Genomic DNA, 13,684 nt, shown 5'->3' with positions numbered 1-13,684 from the left:
TATAACAGTACATTATCCCTGTACACTGAAAATGAACTTAAACCGTGAAAGTGTATAATATAGTGCATAGTGTAAACATATCTGTGACCAACAACCTGTTATTTATGCAAATGTGTTATATATTAATTTTCTTCAGTTTGAGCTAGAAACAGACTTTATACATTTAAAAAATAAAAATAAATAAACTATCCCAAAATAAAATGTCTCTTTAAAACTGTGTTTTATCACAGCAGTGATCAAGCAGGCAGAATACAAAATGATGTGGAAATGTTCCCAGGAAGCCAGAAACTGAAAACAACGCTGATATAATTGTTTTCTGCCTAATCTGCACATTATTTAGCATTTTAGAGATTGTTTGTTGTATTATTGTGTTCTGTATATTGTCTGTACAGGACACATTTTTGTATTTTTTTGTGTTTGCATTTTGTGCTGTTTTTCATCTTGTTCTCCTGATTGCCGAAATGACAACTGAACTTTTATTTTCAAATAAGACTGTATCATCTTTCACAGTGGACTCTCAGATTTACTCTCAGTGGCTGCTCTCATCTTTGTTGGGTAAAATGTTATTAGGGAACCAAAAAAGATGTGAGACACACAGGTAAACGTGACTTGGAAGAGACATGAAGTGCCAGATAACTTATTATATACCAGATTGCTATAAAAGCAATAAAAGTACAAATTCAGAAACAACTGCACCCTTGTGATGAGTGATGATATGCTACTTAAATCCCAAAGTTCTGTCTCTGATCTAATGAATTCAGAAATATGTATAGTGTGATGTTTCAATGCAAATTAATGTTCACTTAATCACCCATCACTCCACTATCTCCATCTTTATCCTTCATAATATTAAAATAGGATAAATAATTGTCACACAATTCAAAGAACTGCTAACTTCAAACATGTTTATTAATAATCTAATATTTTTATTTATGTATCTATTTTCAGATACACATAATCTGATTGTACAGCATTTCATCTCTTTAATTAAGACCAAATCAAAAAGGCTTTTACAAGACATCATCCTAGCACATTTCTACTGTTAGCCCACTTAAAAAAGACACTTTTTTGTTTTGTTTTATTTTTATAATCCTTAAGATGTTCATGGAATTGTGGTCTGTAATTTTTCAACAATAGCCCTTTAATATATATAGATCCTGTGATTACCTTTCTATATAGTAGTTTTCATAGTTTCTGGCGGAGTCCGCCATTCCCATGTTGGATTTAAATTTCCTTCACACATACACACAAGGCATTCAAAGGAAACAATGTATTTTGTTTGTATTTTTATCTCAGTGATGCAGCCTCAGTGCTTACTGTTGACTCCCACACAGCCGTATCAGAGCTGGATTAAGTTAATGCTACAGCAAACCTAACATTTCCTTCCATTTCTGCCACCATCAAAGTCATTTCATGACAAGAACATCAGCATCAATCATGCGTTCTTCTCCTGTCAGTAAAGAAATAAAAGAAATTAAGGTTATATGTGTAGCCACAGATCTATTATGTCATTTGTATAGGAAGCAAATGTTACTGTCTAACGTGGTGTCAGAGGAAAGATAATTTAGTTGTACTATTCTGATTATACAGGCATCACAATCAATCAGAATTTTGGAAGGAACCTAAGTATGTTTCCTTGGTACAAGCTTGAGATACTATTTTTGTAGACTTGTATTTTCGTTTACATTTCCGAAGGACATCATTTATTTACTGGCCACTACTGACTGCAGCTGTTAGCTAGTGGTCATACCTGACTGATGTGCTTGCTAGCACTAAAACCCCTGAGTGTACTGAATTAAGAAAGGGTGTGTATTGATAATGAACATTGTAAAAGGAGGACATAAAATATATCAGATGAGTTTGTAAAATAATTACTTTATCCACAGAAAATGTCAATCTCAAAGCCCTGAAAACTGAAATTATGTGGACATTTCCATTCGATTTTACTAGAAATACTCGTTTTACTTTATCCTACTTGTAATCTAAACAGATCAGATTGGACACCTTTATTCTTCTCTCTGAAATAGGTTGCTCAATTTACCCCGGCTAACCTGAAGAGGGCATTTTTTGAGAGTTTGTGTTTGTAAGTGTCCACAGATCCGGTAACTGAGTCAGTGGTCTAATGGCTGAATATGCTATGCCCTTAAATTCACTCTGAGAGTCCTATTCGTTCTCATCAGAGGAGCCACGGAAAGTGATGATGGATATCATCAAAACAATTTTATGTCGGGTCCCTTGCGGAAAGCCCTTCTCACTGAACTCAGAGCACAAACATCAGAGACCAGCTGGATGATTTTCCATCCCCATAACACAAATTGGTCTGACTTTAATAGTTGATGCAAGCTGAAATGGGGTGGATTGTTGTCCAAAGGGCTGCTCATCTGATAATGACGAGCAATTAGAGAAGGTCTGATGCTTTGAATGAAAGCTTGGCAATCTGCTTTACAGCTTCACAGTCATAATGGTGTTTCATATCCAAAATAATAAGAGCTCCAAAGCTTCAGACAGCAGCAGTGAGTGATGTTTTCCCGGAAGTTACTGTGAAGTTTTAATTCAATTATAGTTTCTATGGCTAGAGCCATTTATTGGTATATAATGGCACACATTTCTTTGTACACAACAACATTGGATACAAGGAGTTTTTAACTGGTCTCAACAGTCTCAATGTATTAGTGATGCCATATATGACCTACACAAACAAACGAGAGCATTAGCAAGAAGATTCTATACGGATCCGGTCGGATTCCCATGAATCAGACCAAACGAGGCGGTGGAATCAACGAAAAATTAAAGTTAAAGTTAAAGTAGGGGCTTTAAGTTGATGTTGAAATACAATATGTAATTCATTAGGTGAGTCATGCCATAATTGCTGAAGCAGCACATTGCTGTTTTTAAAGCTTTAGGTGTAAATTAGCCTTCCAGTAGACAGCCCATTATCACATTTTGCAAAAAATATAACTGTTGTCCAACAGGAAGTATTGTTAAGGGTCCATGTAGACCCTGGCATCCATCACTGAACAACATATTCCATCTTGCAGACAAGCTAGCCAGCAACAACTTATGTTGTGTCACAATCAACTGTACATTGAAACCATTATTAAGTAATAATAAAACTGGTTGCAAAGGAATATTTTATATGAAATTCTAAGTTTGTTCATTTGATCAATGCTGTGGCACCCCATCTAACACAAATAACTACTACTAGACGTGGAAATGCACTTGTTTAAATACTGATTTATTGAATGTATACACTGTTTTTAATGAATAATGACCAATGAAAATTAGTTCAGCTCATTAGAAAAGTCTTGATGTCATTATAAAATGTGTCCCACACACATATCCATCCATCTCATTCCCCAAACACCTGAACAGCTGACCCCAGTGTGTTTGGCTCCAATGGGTAAGAGATAGGAGAGGAGTATAAGTTTTAACGTGCAGTGAGATTTTCACTCCTCCATCGCCTCAAACCACCATAATATAACTGCGGTGGCTTGAAACACCTGTTGATTGATATCAATGACTCGGTTATTACTTTGGAAGGAATGCCCCTTCAATTGCACATTGTGAGCACAATGCAATGCAAGTTTCACTCAGTAATCTTTCATATAAGGATATCTATTGGGAAAAAAAGGTTTTTAATTTGAAGCTCACTCTGTGTGGCACATTTTGTCTGTGATTCAAATAGTGTCATGTTTCAGGTTTACCCACATGAATCAAAAGTAGATCACGAAAATAAGCAGCTGCAATAACAATACATGAATCATAACTGATTTGGTACATGACCTCTTGTTGGGCCTGAAGCTCTTCCTTGCAGTGCGCTTTAATCTCAAATATATGGAAACATAGAATTCAAACTGTACCGTACAGAGGCAGGCTGCAGCAAGAACATAAAATATACTTGAACATAATCTTGTCCTTTGCCGGTTTGTACAAGTCAGATGTTTGACGACTTCCAGAGTTATGGGAACTGGAAACGTGGAAAGCCCCAGTGAATAATGAATGAAGCACCTTGACTGATGGCCTGTAAAAAAGTTTGGCAGCACCCATCTCCTCCATCAAGTCCTTGCATCAATAAAGAAAACATTAAATACAGCTTTAATGCACCGTATAGATTGTTTGCCCTGCAACAATAAATAATACTAAAACTGTACGCAACATAAATCACAAGAAAGAATTTAGACTAATATGAATATTTCTTATCTGTAATACTAAATTATCATGAGACCAAGATGTCATGTAAAAAAAGTTTTATTCAATTTTTTTCACAGAATGTAAAATCATTTTAATTAATCAGTTATTTATATATTAAACATTTTAGAACAGAAAAAAAAAAAGGTGTCTCTTCATCATACAACCTAGCCAAACCATCACTTGGGCTGATGTCAGCAACCGCTCGCGGATGACCAGTCACTCCCGTACAACAGCCTGAGAAATGCAGTACAATTGCACTGGAGCTAATTCAACCTGAGCTCAGCCTCCCCTTCCATATCATGCATTAGCTAATGAGCTTCAGCTGCTGACTACAGCTGCACTACAGTAACAGATCTTACACTGACTCAGACATCCTGCAGAAATAAATGAATTGACAGTGTTTCTGGAGGTCCTGGATTTAATGACCCTGTTAACTTAATGACATCATAGACAAAAAAAAAAGGCATTACTTTAAAGCTAAGCACCCATTCCAGGGGGGGAAAAAGGTGTACGAGACCTAATTAAGACAAAAGTTTCATTTGAGATTAAAAAAACGAATTATCAGTGATTAAAAAAAATCATAATTATAAATAGGCATTAGAGTTAGGAATCAGAACCCTAAAAAAATAATAAAAAAAAGACCCAAAAGTGTGTGAAGGAAAGCCTAACTGCACAGTAATACTTTATGAATTGGCAGTTACCAGACACACTGGTTATTTCAAAATCTTGAAAATACAAAAACATACAAAAGAAAATGGAAAAGTTCCTCCAGCAGACACTTGGATGACAGACATGCTGTAATGCACTTGGATGGATTTCACCAAACGGAGCAGACCTGCTTGCGAGTTGATGTTGAAGTAGCTGCAGACATGGGGTGGGAGATTGGTCATCCTGTAGCTGAAGAATTTATTTCTTTCTCCCCCCCCCAGTAACATTAAAACTGTTAAATCAGCCATATTGTTGTTTGTATTTAGTGACGCTTGTTGAGTGCTGCACTATGAACCGCTTGCAAGACTGTGGTTTTGGAGAGCTGGGAAGGCTTCATCCATACTGTAAGTTAGAAAAACAGGAGTTGAGGAGAAACATTCAGACATTGGTTTTCTCTCACAAGAGAAAGTGTAGTGAGGTGGTTTACGAGCACATCATATTATAAACCCCATCTTCAATGTGAGTCCCTCTGGCTGAAAATGGAGGCAGCCCCAGTGTCAGCATTACGCAACATAGCCCTCAAAAGAGTAAGAGGTACCCTCACGTGACATGTTTGTGGGGATCCTTATGCTAGACACAGATGGCAATGTTTGTTTTATTTGTGGGAGGTCCGTATAAAAACTTTACAGTGACCACCATTTCTGTTTGCTCTGTGGCACATGGAGCTCTGGTGGGCTTCTGTGGTAAAGCGGCAGCAGCAGCAGCACCGTCGCTACCTGGATGCATCGGGGATGAGTCTCTTAAACCAGCGGCCCACCGCCACGTCTACCCTCAGCACTAGCGTGACCCCGATCAGCAGAGACACACTGCTCACCACGAACCCTGAGGCCTCAAACATTAACCTGGAAGGAGAAAACAGAGGACGGTAATGGTGGTGGGGGTGGTGGGGGGACATTTTTACAGTGGGCTTTCGTGAGAATTCTGATCGCGGACCCCGGAAAAAATTTACTTCCAAAAGATGGCTGCAAGTTCGTTCCATGTCTCGTTAACCTGCCTCGAAGTGTCATACCACGCAGGTTCAAGTTTCGTACAAAAATTTAGGCAATCTGAGAGAAGTGCTTAAAAACATTTAAACTTTTCCAAAACAACATATTATTTCCAGGATATTTGCTTATTTTAATCAATTTCCAGGTGTTTCTATGACTGGAAAACCAAACGCAAGCTCTAGAAATTGTGTTTATATGCTTATACAAAATACTGAGAAATCAGTATTTCTTTAACAGCTACTGGACATTGTATTAGCAATAAATCTTTTGCAGAATTCAAATGAAAAAAAAAAACCAAGCTATTTGCTTCAGACTTTGATTAGACTTGTGAAACAGAAATTCATTCATTAGGTAATATTCATGGACTCCACCTTCACGATGGGCAGATGTAAATAAGTATCTCTACAGTGGTCGTTTACAGAAAAGCAGACCTTCACTAATGTGCATTCACTGAATAGCCCCGTGGTAGTTGCCAGTTACATATCCTCAAAAGCCTTTACTGTTAGTGACTTTGTGAGAGCTGGAAAATCCATTCAGGCACTTACTTGGGTGCAAAAACCTTCCACACCATTAGGTGTCTCCTGAGGATAGCAGCTGCACAGACTGAAGCAAAGACCTGTGAATAGATGAACAGATACTGACTGGAGTGATGGGATACTGCTACACATGGGGACTGAACAAAAGAAAGAAAATCACACAAAATGGACAATAGATTCCTAAATTTAACTAAATGTTTTAGATTGGCGATCAAACAGTTGGTTACCTGGTTGGTTACCAAGATCTATACAGACCCATACAGACAAACATTTCACGGTCGTACCTGTGCTCCGAGAATGAAGAGGTAGCGTGTTGAGAGTTGTAGGAGAGCAGAGCTGAACTGCTGGGGGTTTTCTCTCAGTCTCATCTCCATCACAGCATCCTCTCCTTCCTCCCCACATCCTCTTCCTCCCCTGCTGCCACGTATCTCACACACCAGAGGCCAGAACAGCAGCAGCGGACAACCCACTGCAGATAATGAGACACGGAAACAAATACGTTTTATTGTAACAAAACTGTTGTCTACTGTTAACAGTACAGATTTAAAACATTGAAGGGATAATTAACTGCACGATGCCAAGATTGCACCCTTACACCAAACTAAAAATCTCTCCCCTATACATATCTATCTATTTCTATAAGTTCACAATGACTTTATATCTTTAAATATGTTACATCTATATATACTATTAGACTAAGATTCCTATTTAGTATTATTTTGTTATAAATAACACATTTTAATGCATATTTTTTAATTGGGTTATAATTATAATTATTAAATACTATTAGTACTTGCTTATTGTATATTCATTCTTTGTTCATAATGTACCTTGTCTTAAGTCCCAGTTCAATCCTTTTGCTTTTGCAGATGCAACAGCCTAATTTCCCTGAGGGATCGTGACTTTCTAATCATATTAATCACATTAAACTCACTAATCCAATAATTGCTGCTTCTCGGTTAATAGCTACCTGCGAACAAGATGTGCGAGGCAAAAGTGTTGAGGGTAACCAGTGAGGCGGGCAGTAGTGTGCCTGTGTGGCCATCAGGGAATCCCACGAAAGCAGCGCCCCACTGGATGGAGGGGAAGGTGGGAAGGTGACCTGTAGCATGGAAGAACTGGGTGGCAGCCAGGGACCACAGCACCACTGGAGTCCAGGGAACATAAAAGCCACCTGAGGAAAACAATGAGAGGTGGTTTAAAAATGGAGAGACACCATGTCATGAGGGACAAACAAACAGACAAAAAAAGAAAGGAAAGATGTGTGACTCTGAAGATCTCACCAGTATATGTTCCATGCAGGCCACTGAGGGTGGTGGAGGAGGCGTGAATGTGCAACAGAGCTCCCATTTCAAGCAACAGCAGGAGGAAAGACAGAGCCATGCCCTCTGGGTGCAGCAGCAGCAGACCAATTCCCAGAAGGCCACAAAACAGCAGCAAAGGGGCAGAGTAGACAGTTCCCAGTCCGTAGGCCTCCACAGCGGGCCTGTTGTCCACCTCACCGCCCCCGCTTGGTTCTCCGTCCTCCAAGGAACGACGCATGCGCTGGTAGATCTGGGGAATGAGGTGGTGCAGCTCGGCTTGCGGGCTGATGCCTGTGCTTGCTCGGTAGCGGGGCGGGGGTAAGGATGGACCCCTGGTTGTAGCTGCAGCCCTGGTCTTCACGAACACGGTGAGAGGGTCTAGCCAGATCAGGAGCAACCCCAGTCCCAGGAGAAAGAAGGCAACCCTAGGGAGGGCCAGCTGGGCCAGGCTGATCAGCTCGGCTAGATTCCTAAAGCTGTCCTCTGGGGTGGAGCTAACAGCCCAGTGGAGCCCCAGGCACACAGACAGCAGTGGCAGGATCCAGCGGGCCGTGAACACCGTCCCACTTGAGGAGTTGAGGTTACCGTAGTGGCGGAGGCAGCGTCTCAGCAGATATGTCCACAAGCCCAGGGAGCAGACGGAGAGGATGTAGTGGAGGTTCTTCAGCTGCGTGTCCTGCAGCCGGGAAAGAGGCGAGAGGAACGGGGACGGCTGGCAGGAGCCCTGTTCTTCCCGACAGCCGTGGAAGGAGAGGGAGAGGTAGAGGCTGCCAACAAGAAGACCTAAGCAGGCTAGGAGCGTACTGCTTTCTTTCCTCACAGTTGATGGTGGCAAAGCTGCGGAAGGCAGGAGCCCCGCAGCCTTCAGGGGGTCATGGATGGGGGGTAGGAGCAGGCCATCCCAGTTGAGATGGATGGGAATGTAGAGCGCCAGAGAGAACACCAGAAAAGTCACCGCGCGGCCTTCAGCAATCACGTAGCTGTCTGAGAGCAGGGAGGCACAGCGTAGGATCGGCACCAAGAGAGGGGGGACGAGGAGGTGGCGTGGGGTCAGCCAGCTGGTGCACTTTGGAGATTTGGATTCGTTCTTTGCCACAGCATTGGTTCTGGATTGACTAGCTCTCCAGAGAAAAAGAAGTTCAGAGCTGAGGGCAGCCGCTGCCAGGCACCACGCTAACTCGACGTAGCCCTGGGTGAGCAGCTGACCGGCAGCCACGCAAACCCCCGCCGTCAGTGCCACCAGAACCGGGACTTTCAGTCCGGAGCCGTTCTCCCTGATCAGCGCCAGGGACAGCTCAGATAAGATAAAACACATCAAGCAGGCAAATGCCAGGATGGCTAAACCTGCTGCCATCTTGAGCGGGTTGAATCGAGCCCAGGTGGCTCGGCAGGTGTCTCTGACGGAGGTGAGGTAGGCCTGCAGGGAGGCAGCCAGCTGTGGGGAGGGGGACCGACCCTCTCTAACCGTGGTGAGGTACTCAGAGGACAGGCGGGAGAATTCATCCTTCAGCTGAGACAGGCTCTCTGGTGGGATGTCTTTGGCCATGCCAGAGTAAGTCTCCAGGAAACGGTTGACCTTCAGAAATAGAAAGGTCACATGAGATGAAGTTAAATACACACAGTTACTGAACATGAATATGTGAAGTCTGGCATTAACAAGCGGTGCTAGACAGCTCCTAACTGAGCGGATTACTTGTTTTGCATTGATCCACAGTGCCTCCAGCTGGCTGAGACCTCCAACTACATCTTTGGTCTGCCCGTGAGAAGGGAATAAAGGCAGGAGAACCTGCCCCACATTGCTGTAGGGGATGGGAACTCCCAGCAGCAGGGCCAGGGTGGGCACCAGGTCTGTCTGGGGCACCACGTCCGGCTCACTCTGCAAACATGAGAAAATAAAAGCCCGCTGTGTTAATATTATGTGGTTAAAATGTTTGAATTATCTGTGATTTAAAGGGCTGCTCTCACATTTTAGAGGATACTGTGTGAAATGAACGGACATTTAACCCAGGGTTAGGTTCAGGAGTTAATAAAAGTGTGAGTGTAATAGGACATTGTGTCTAATAAACTCCCCTTTCCTTGTAGTACTGCTATTTCTGTGTACTTGCGTAACCCCTGATTTTTCCACAATGTATTATGTAATGTTCCAATTACACTGCAATTATGGAAATCAGCGCTGAAGTTCAGATTTCTAGTGCGAGATCCACTTTTATCCCTCAAAAGGCGAAGACCACCTGCCAGCATCAATTTGGCAGATTTGGGGAACTGCACAGCCAACCGTGAACAGAAAGGATCATGCTTGAAGGGTTTGATGTTTCATATTCACAATACAGCTAACACTCTTGTTGATTTGGCGTGATAAACACGATGTATATGGATATTTGCTGATAAAAGTAAAAAAGAAACATAAACACAGAAACAGATAGAAGCTAACAGTCATAGGATCCCCCCCCGGTTCCTTATCAGCTTATCTGTGGATGGAATATGTTATTTGTTATTTGACAGCATTTTATGTTCTTTCAAAAAGTCCAGGAGTCAGAAATGTCTCTGACAGTTATGAATGGAATATAATAAGTCTGCTCAGTAAGTGTTCAGCAATTTAAAAACAGCATTTATGGCTCACTCTGCATCTCATTTACATTTACTTAACTGATTACTGGCATTCAGCAGAGACAGCGCAGGAAATCTGACAGTCGGCAAAATCAGTTCAAACGAGCCATCACTGGAGTTTTTATATTCATTTATTCTTACTAATTCATAGAACTTTTCAAGGCTTTGGTTATTGATGGTTAATCAAGTCTTAATTAAGACTTTGCAAACCTGGTTATTAACCCTTTATTTCTTTGTCATTATATTATTTTATTCAGTTAAATAGTGGGTCAAAGCTGTAATTTATTTAGAATTTTTTTGTTGTTTTTACGTAGGCTGTGATTTTGTGATTTCCATACTGTATCAAAGTACATTTTACACTATGTTTCTACTGTTTCTATATTTGACATAAGCTAATTAGAGCAGTATAAAGGCTGCAGAAAGCGGGCTTACGTTTACATTTATTCATTTGGCAGATGCTTTTGTCCAAAGCAACGTACGAGTATTTGACCGCAAAACAAAATGTTCTCTTTTGTGTCCTTCCTTCGCACGATATCAATCATCTCATGTTAAAGCTGACTGTGAAAAAGGCAGATGCTCTACTGACCTGGGACGGCGGTGCGGGAAACAGAGGGGAAGGACTGTAGAGGAAGATAGCCGCATCCGTCTCCTTCTGACTTTCTCCGCCGTGATCTCCGGTGTCTGTCATCCCGTGATCTCCCATCACCACCAAGAGGGTGTCATTCTGCAGACGGTCCATCACGGACCTGGAGAAAATAGATGAATATGGTCAGAGGGGTTTCAAAGAAGAGATTAACTAGGATTCCTGCATTTATAATCTATGATTTTCTGAATTTCTGATTTTAATGTTGAATTATTAGCAGCAGTGTGCATTCTGCAGTCATTGTTAGCATCTATTTCCTTCTATAATTTGGACTAATAGGTTGACATGACGTTTCTACAGTACTACAGGTGCACTGTGACACCACATGATGGTGATTGTGGGGGGGATGCTGTGAAACAAGCCCGCAGCAGCTGCACTATTGTCTGACCTGATGACTCCGTCCATCTGGGTGAGCTTGTCGGCCATGGCCGGGTGGTCGGGACCAAACCTGTGACCACAGTGATCCACTCCAAGGAAATGAGCAACCAGGACATCCCAGTCATCCCCCACCACTGTCAAAACCAACAGCAAGTGACAGACGGAGAGAGGTGAAGCGCGAGTACAATACCAGAGTACCCACTTGTAGAACTCTACTTTGCATACCATTAACAATATGTCAGTTGCGTTTTGATCATGGTACAGCTCAGTCATATTAAGTAAATACATACTAGTTGTGTAGAGGTGCTGGAGGATCCCATTGTCTACAGTGTGCAGATCTTTGACATTGAAAGAAGGGAAGGGCAAAGAGCGGTGGAACCTCTTAGGAAAAAGATTCTCCCAAGTGTCATCGCCCATGAACACCACTCGTTTGCCTGTGAGGAACACACACACACACTTAAAATGAACTAAATCAGACAATGCCATTAGTTTATTCCAACATATTTTCACCTTAGTTTTAATTCTGTAGTGTGTAAAGCATGATGTAGGCATTAGATGATTATTTTTCAGGGCCATCAACAGCAACTTCAAGGTCTAAGATTTACTTTATTAATCCCCAATGGTGAAATTACTCTTCAAAAGAAACTCTTATTCAATACTGTGATATATCAGATGTTTTACATTATAGTATTGGCACATTACCATGGTACATTTTCTTATCAGATTGCAACAAAAGTAGTAGATAAAACATGATAAAATTCCCTCTACGGTGGCCCAGTGTGCAAAGAAACATGATAAAGTGCCCTCTAGGGTGCCCTTCAAGTGGAGAAGCTGTGCACAAGTTTGTTTCTGCTCTTTTAAAAAAACTGTTTTAAAGGTAGTTTTCCTCTTCAGTCCTACAGATAATGTCACCTTTCCTGCGCAACATTGATAAAAGTGTGGGACTACTCACCCACTTGCCCAAACTGATGAATGAGGTTGTCCTCCAAGATGGCACTGGATGCAAAGTTATTACCCACATCCACAAAGGTAGGCAAGGAGCCGGTAGTGAAGCCCTTGATCCTCTGCATGGTGGTCGTAGGCGGGTCAGCACGGAAAGGGTACAGGCGGCTGTGGGAAGGCCTGAACGAGACCGTCTCCTCCAGCACGGGCAGCTTGTTCTCGTAAGGTCGCGGCGCCGTGTTGTTGGGGTCAAACCGGGCGAAGTCAATCTTAAGGGCGTCAATGATGAGGAGCACAGCCCTGCGGAACCGCGGCCGGGCGCGGCAGAAATCCCCAGGCTCCTCTCCGGGCTGCAGCACGTCCCCGCAGGTGCTGGTCCTGTTCACTTCCAGCCTCACCAGCAGGAATCCACCCACAAACAGGTAGATGCCCACAAAGTACACCGCACACACCCAAAGGAGCAGGGACAGCACCGGGAGCCCCTTCATCCTACACCTACACACACACACACACACACACACACACACACACACACACACACAGGTGACAGCAGCAAAGCTTATTAAAATAATGCCGGCACACTTGCTTCACACCAAAGGTAAAAAATAAAATAAAAAATAAAGAGTCAAGTCAAGGGCCAGCTGTCTGTGGGTAACACCTGCTACAAGAGACGCTAATGCTGGTAACTCGAGTTCCACTCAAACTAATAAAATGGCTCACTGTGCTCGGACGTGACAGGTAATACTAACTAGCTAACGTTAAGAGGAGGAGACGTTGTTAAGTTGACGCTGTTAGCCGCGGCTAGCTCGCCCCCGCTCTGTTCACTGACCTTGTAGCAGTCGGGGCTTTTCGTCCTCTCTCGGCCGGAGGGCGGACGTGAGTGTTTGCGTTCACAACACGGGGACAGGTGTCTCAGGTAAACAGAGAACGACGCGACACCACGTTCGCCTTCATTGGGACACCGGTACAATGAGATTAGAGGGCTGGTGGCGGCTAGGAACTTCAGCGTGCGTTCAACCCAGAGGAAGTATGCGGCGGACGTTTTTCTTTGTAACACCGTGTATCTGTTTATTTTGTGCCCTGAATTTGGACTTTCAGGAGTCGCATACCTTGCGCTCAGCCTGTGGGACAGACTCAAGCCGTTCATATTATTGTGTCCTGCAAGACAAAGTGAAGGGCTTACATAAAGTGTAGAAGAGGGAGGCGGGAGGAACTATAGTTAAAAAAAAGAAAAGAAAAAAGACCTGTCTGTCACTTCTCTAAAGCAGCTATCTGTTGTTACATGAATAAACAATAAATAAAAAAGAGCGTTTTGCCCTATTTTGGCTTTCATATTCTACCAGAAATAGTTTCTATAAATCCTATTAACCACATTTGGCATGTTTTGGG

The 13,684-nt window shown here is 42.4% G+C and overlaps 1 protein-coding gene across 2 annotated transcripts; it reads right to left on the bottom strand.

Annotated features, from left to right (window-relative positions):
* Window positions 1-4,232: 4,232 nt before the first annotated feature.
* On the bottom strand, window positions 4,233-13,453 carry pigo (phosphatidylinositol glycan anchor biosynthesis, class O). Of its 2 annotated transcripts, none has more exons than XM_051413377.1 (11): window positions 13,125-13,453; window positions 12,306-12,784; window positions 11,644-11,787; window positions 11,364-11,487; window positions 10,919-11,078; window positions 9,419-9,601; window positions 7,705-9,301; window positions 7,392-7,595; window positions 6,706-6,890; window positions 6,431-6,501; window positions 4,233-5,741 (listed from the first exon to the last, which is right to left on the bottom strand). In XM_051413377.1, exons 2-11 carry the CDS (start codon window positions 12,781-12,783, stop codon window positions 5,612-5,614), a joined length of 3,276 nt encoding a protein of 1,091 aa, XP_051269337.1. In that variant the 5' UTR covers window position 12,784; window positions 13,125-13,453; the 3' UTR covers window positions 4,233-5,611. The 2 variants fall into 2 exon arrangements, with proteins under 2 accessions (XP_051269337.1, XP_051269336.1); XM_051413376.1 differs by having other exon boundaries at window positions 12,306-12,790; window positions 13,125-13,451.
* Window positions 13,454-13,684: the final 231 nt, after the last annotated feature.

Source organism: Dicentrarchus labrax, unplaced genomic scaffold (genome assembly GCF_905237075.1).
Source record: "Dicentrarchus labrax unplaced genomic scaffold, dlabrax2021, whole genome shotgun sequence".
Lineage (NCBI taxonomy): Eukaryota > Metazoa > Chordata > Actinopteri > Moronidae > Dicentrarchus > Dicentrarchus labrax.
The sequence above is the reverse complement of the archived record's forward strand: the minus strand, read 5'-3'. Positions and strand labels throughout refer to the sequence as shown.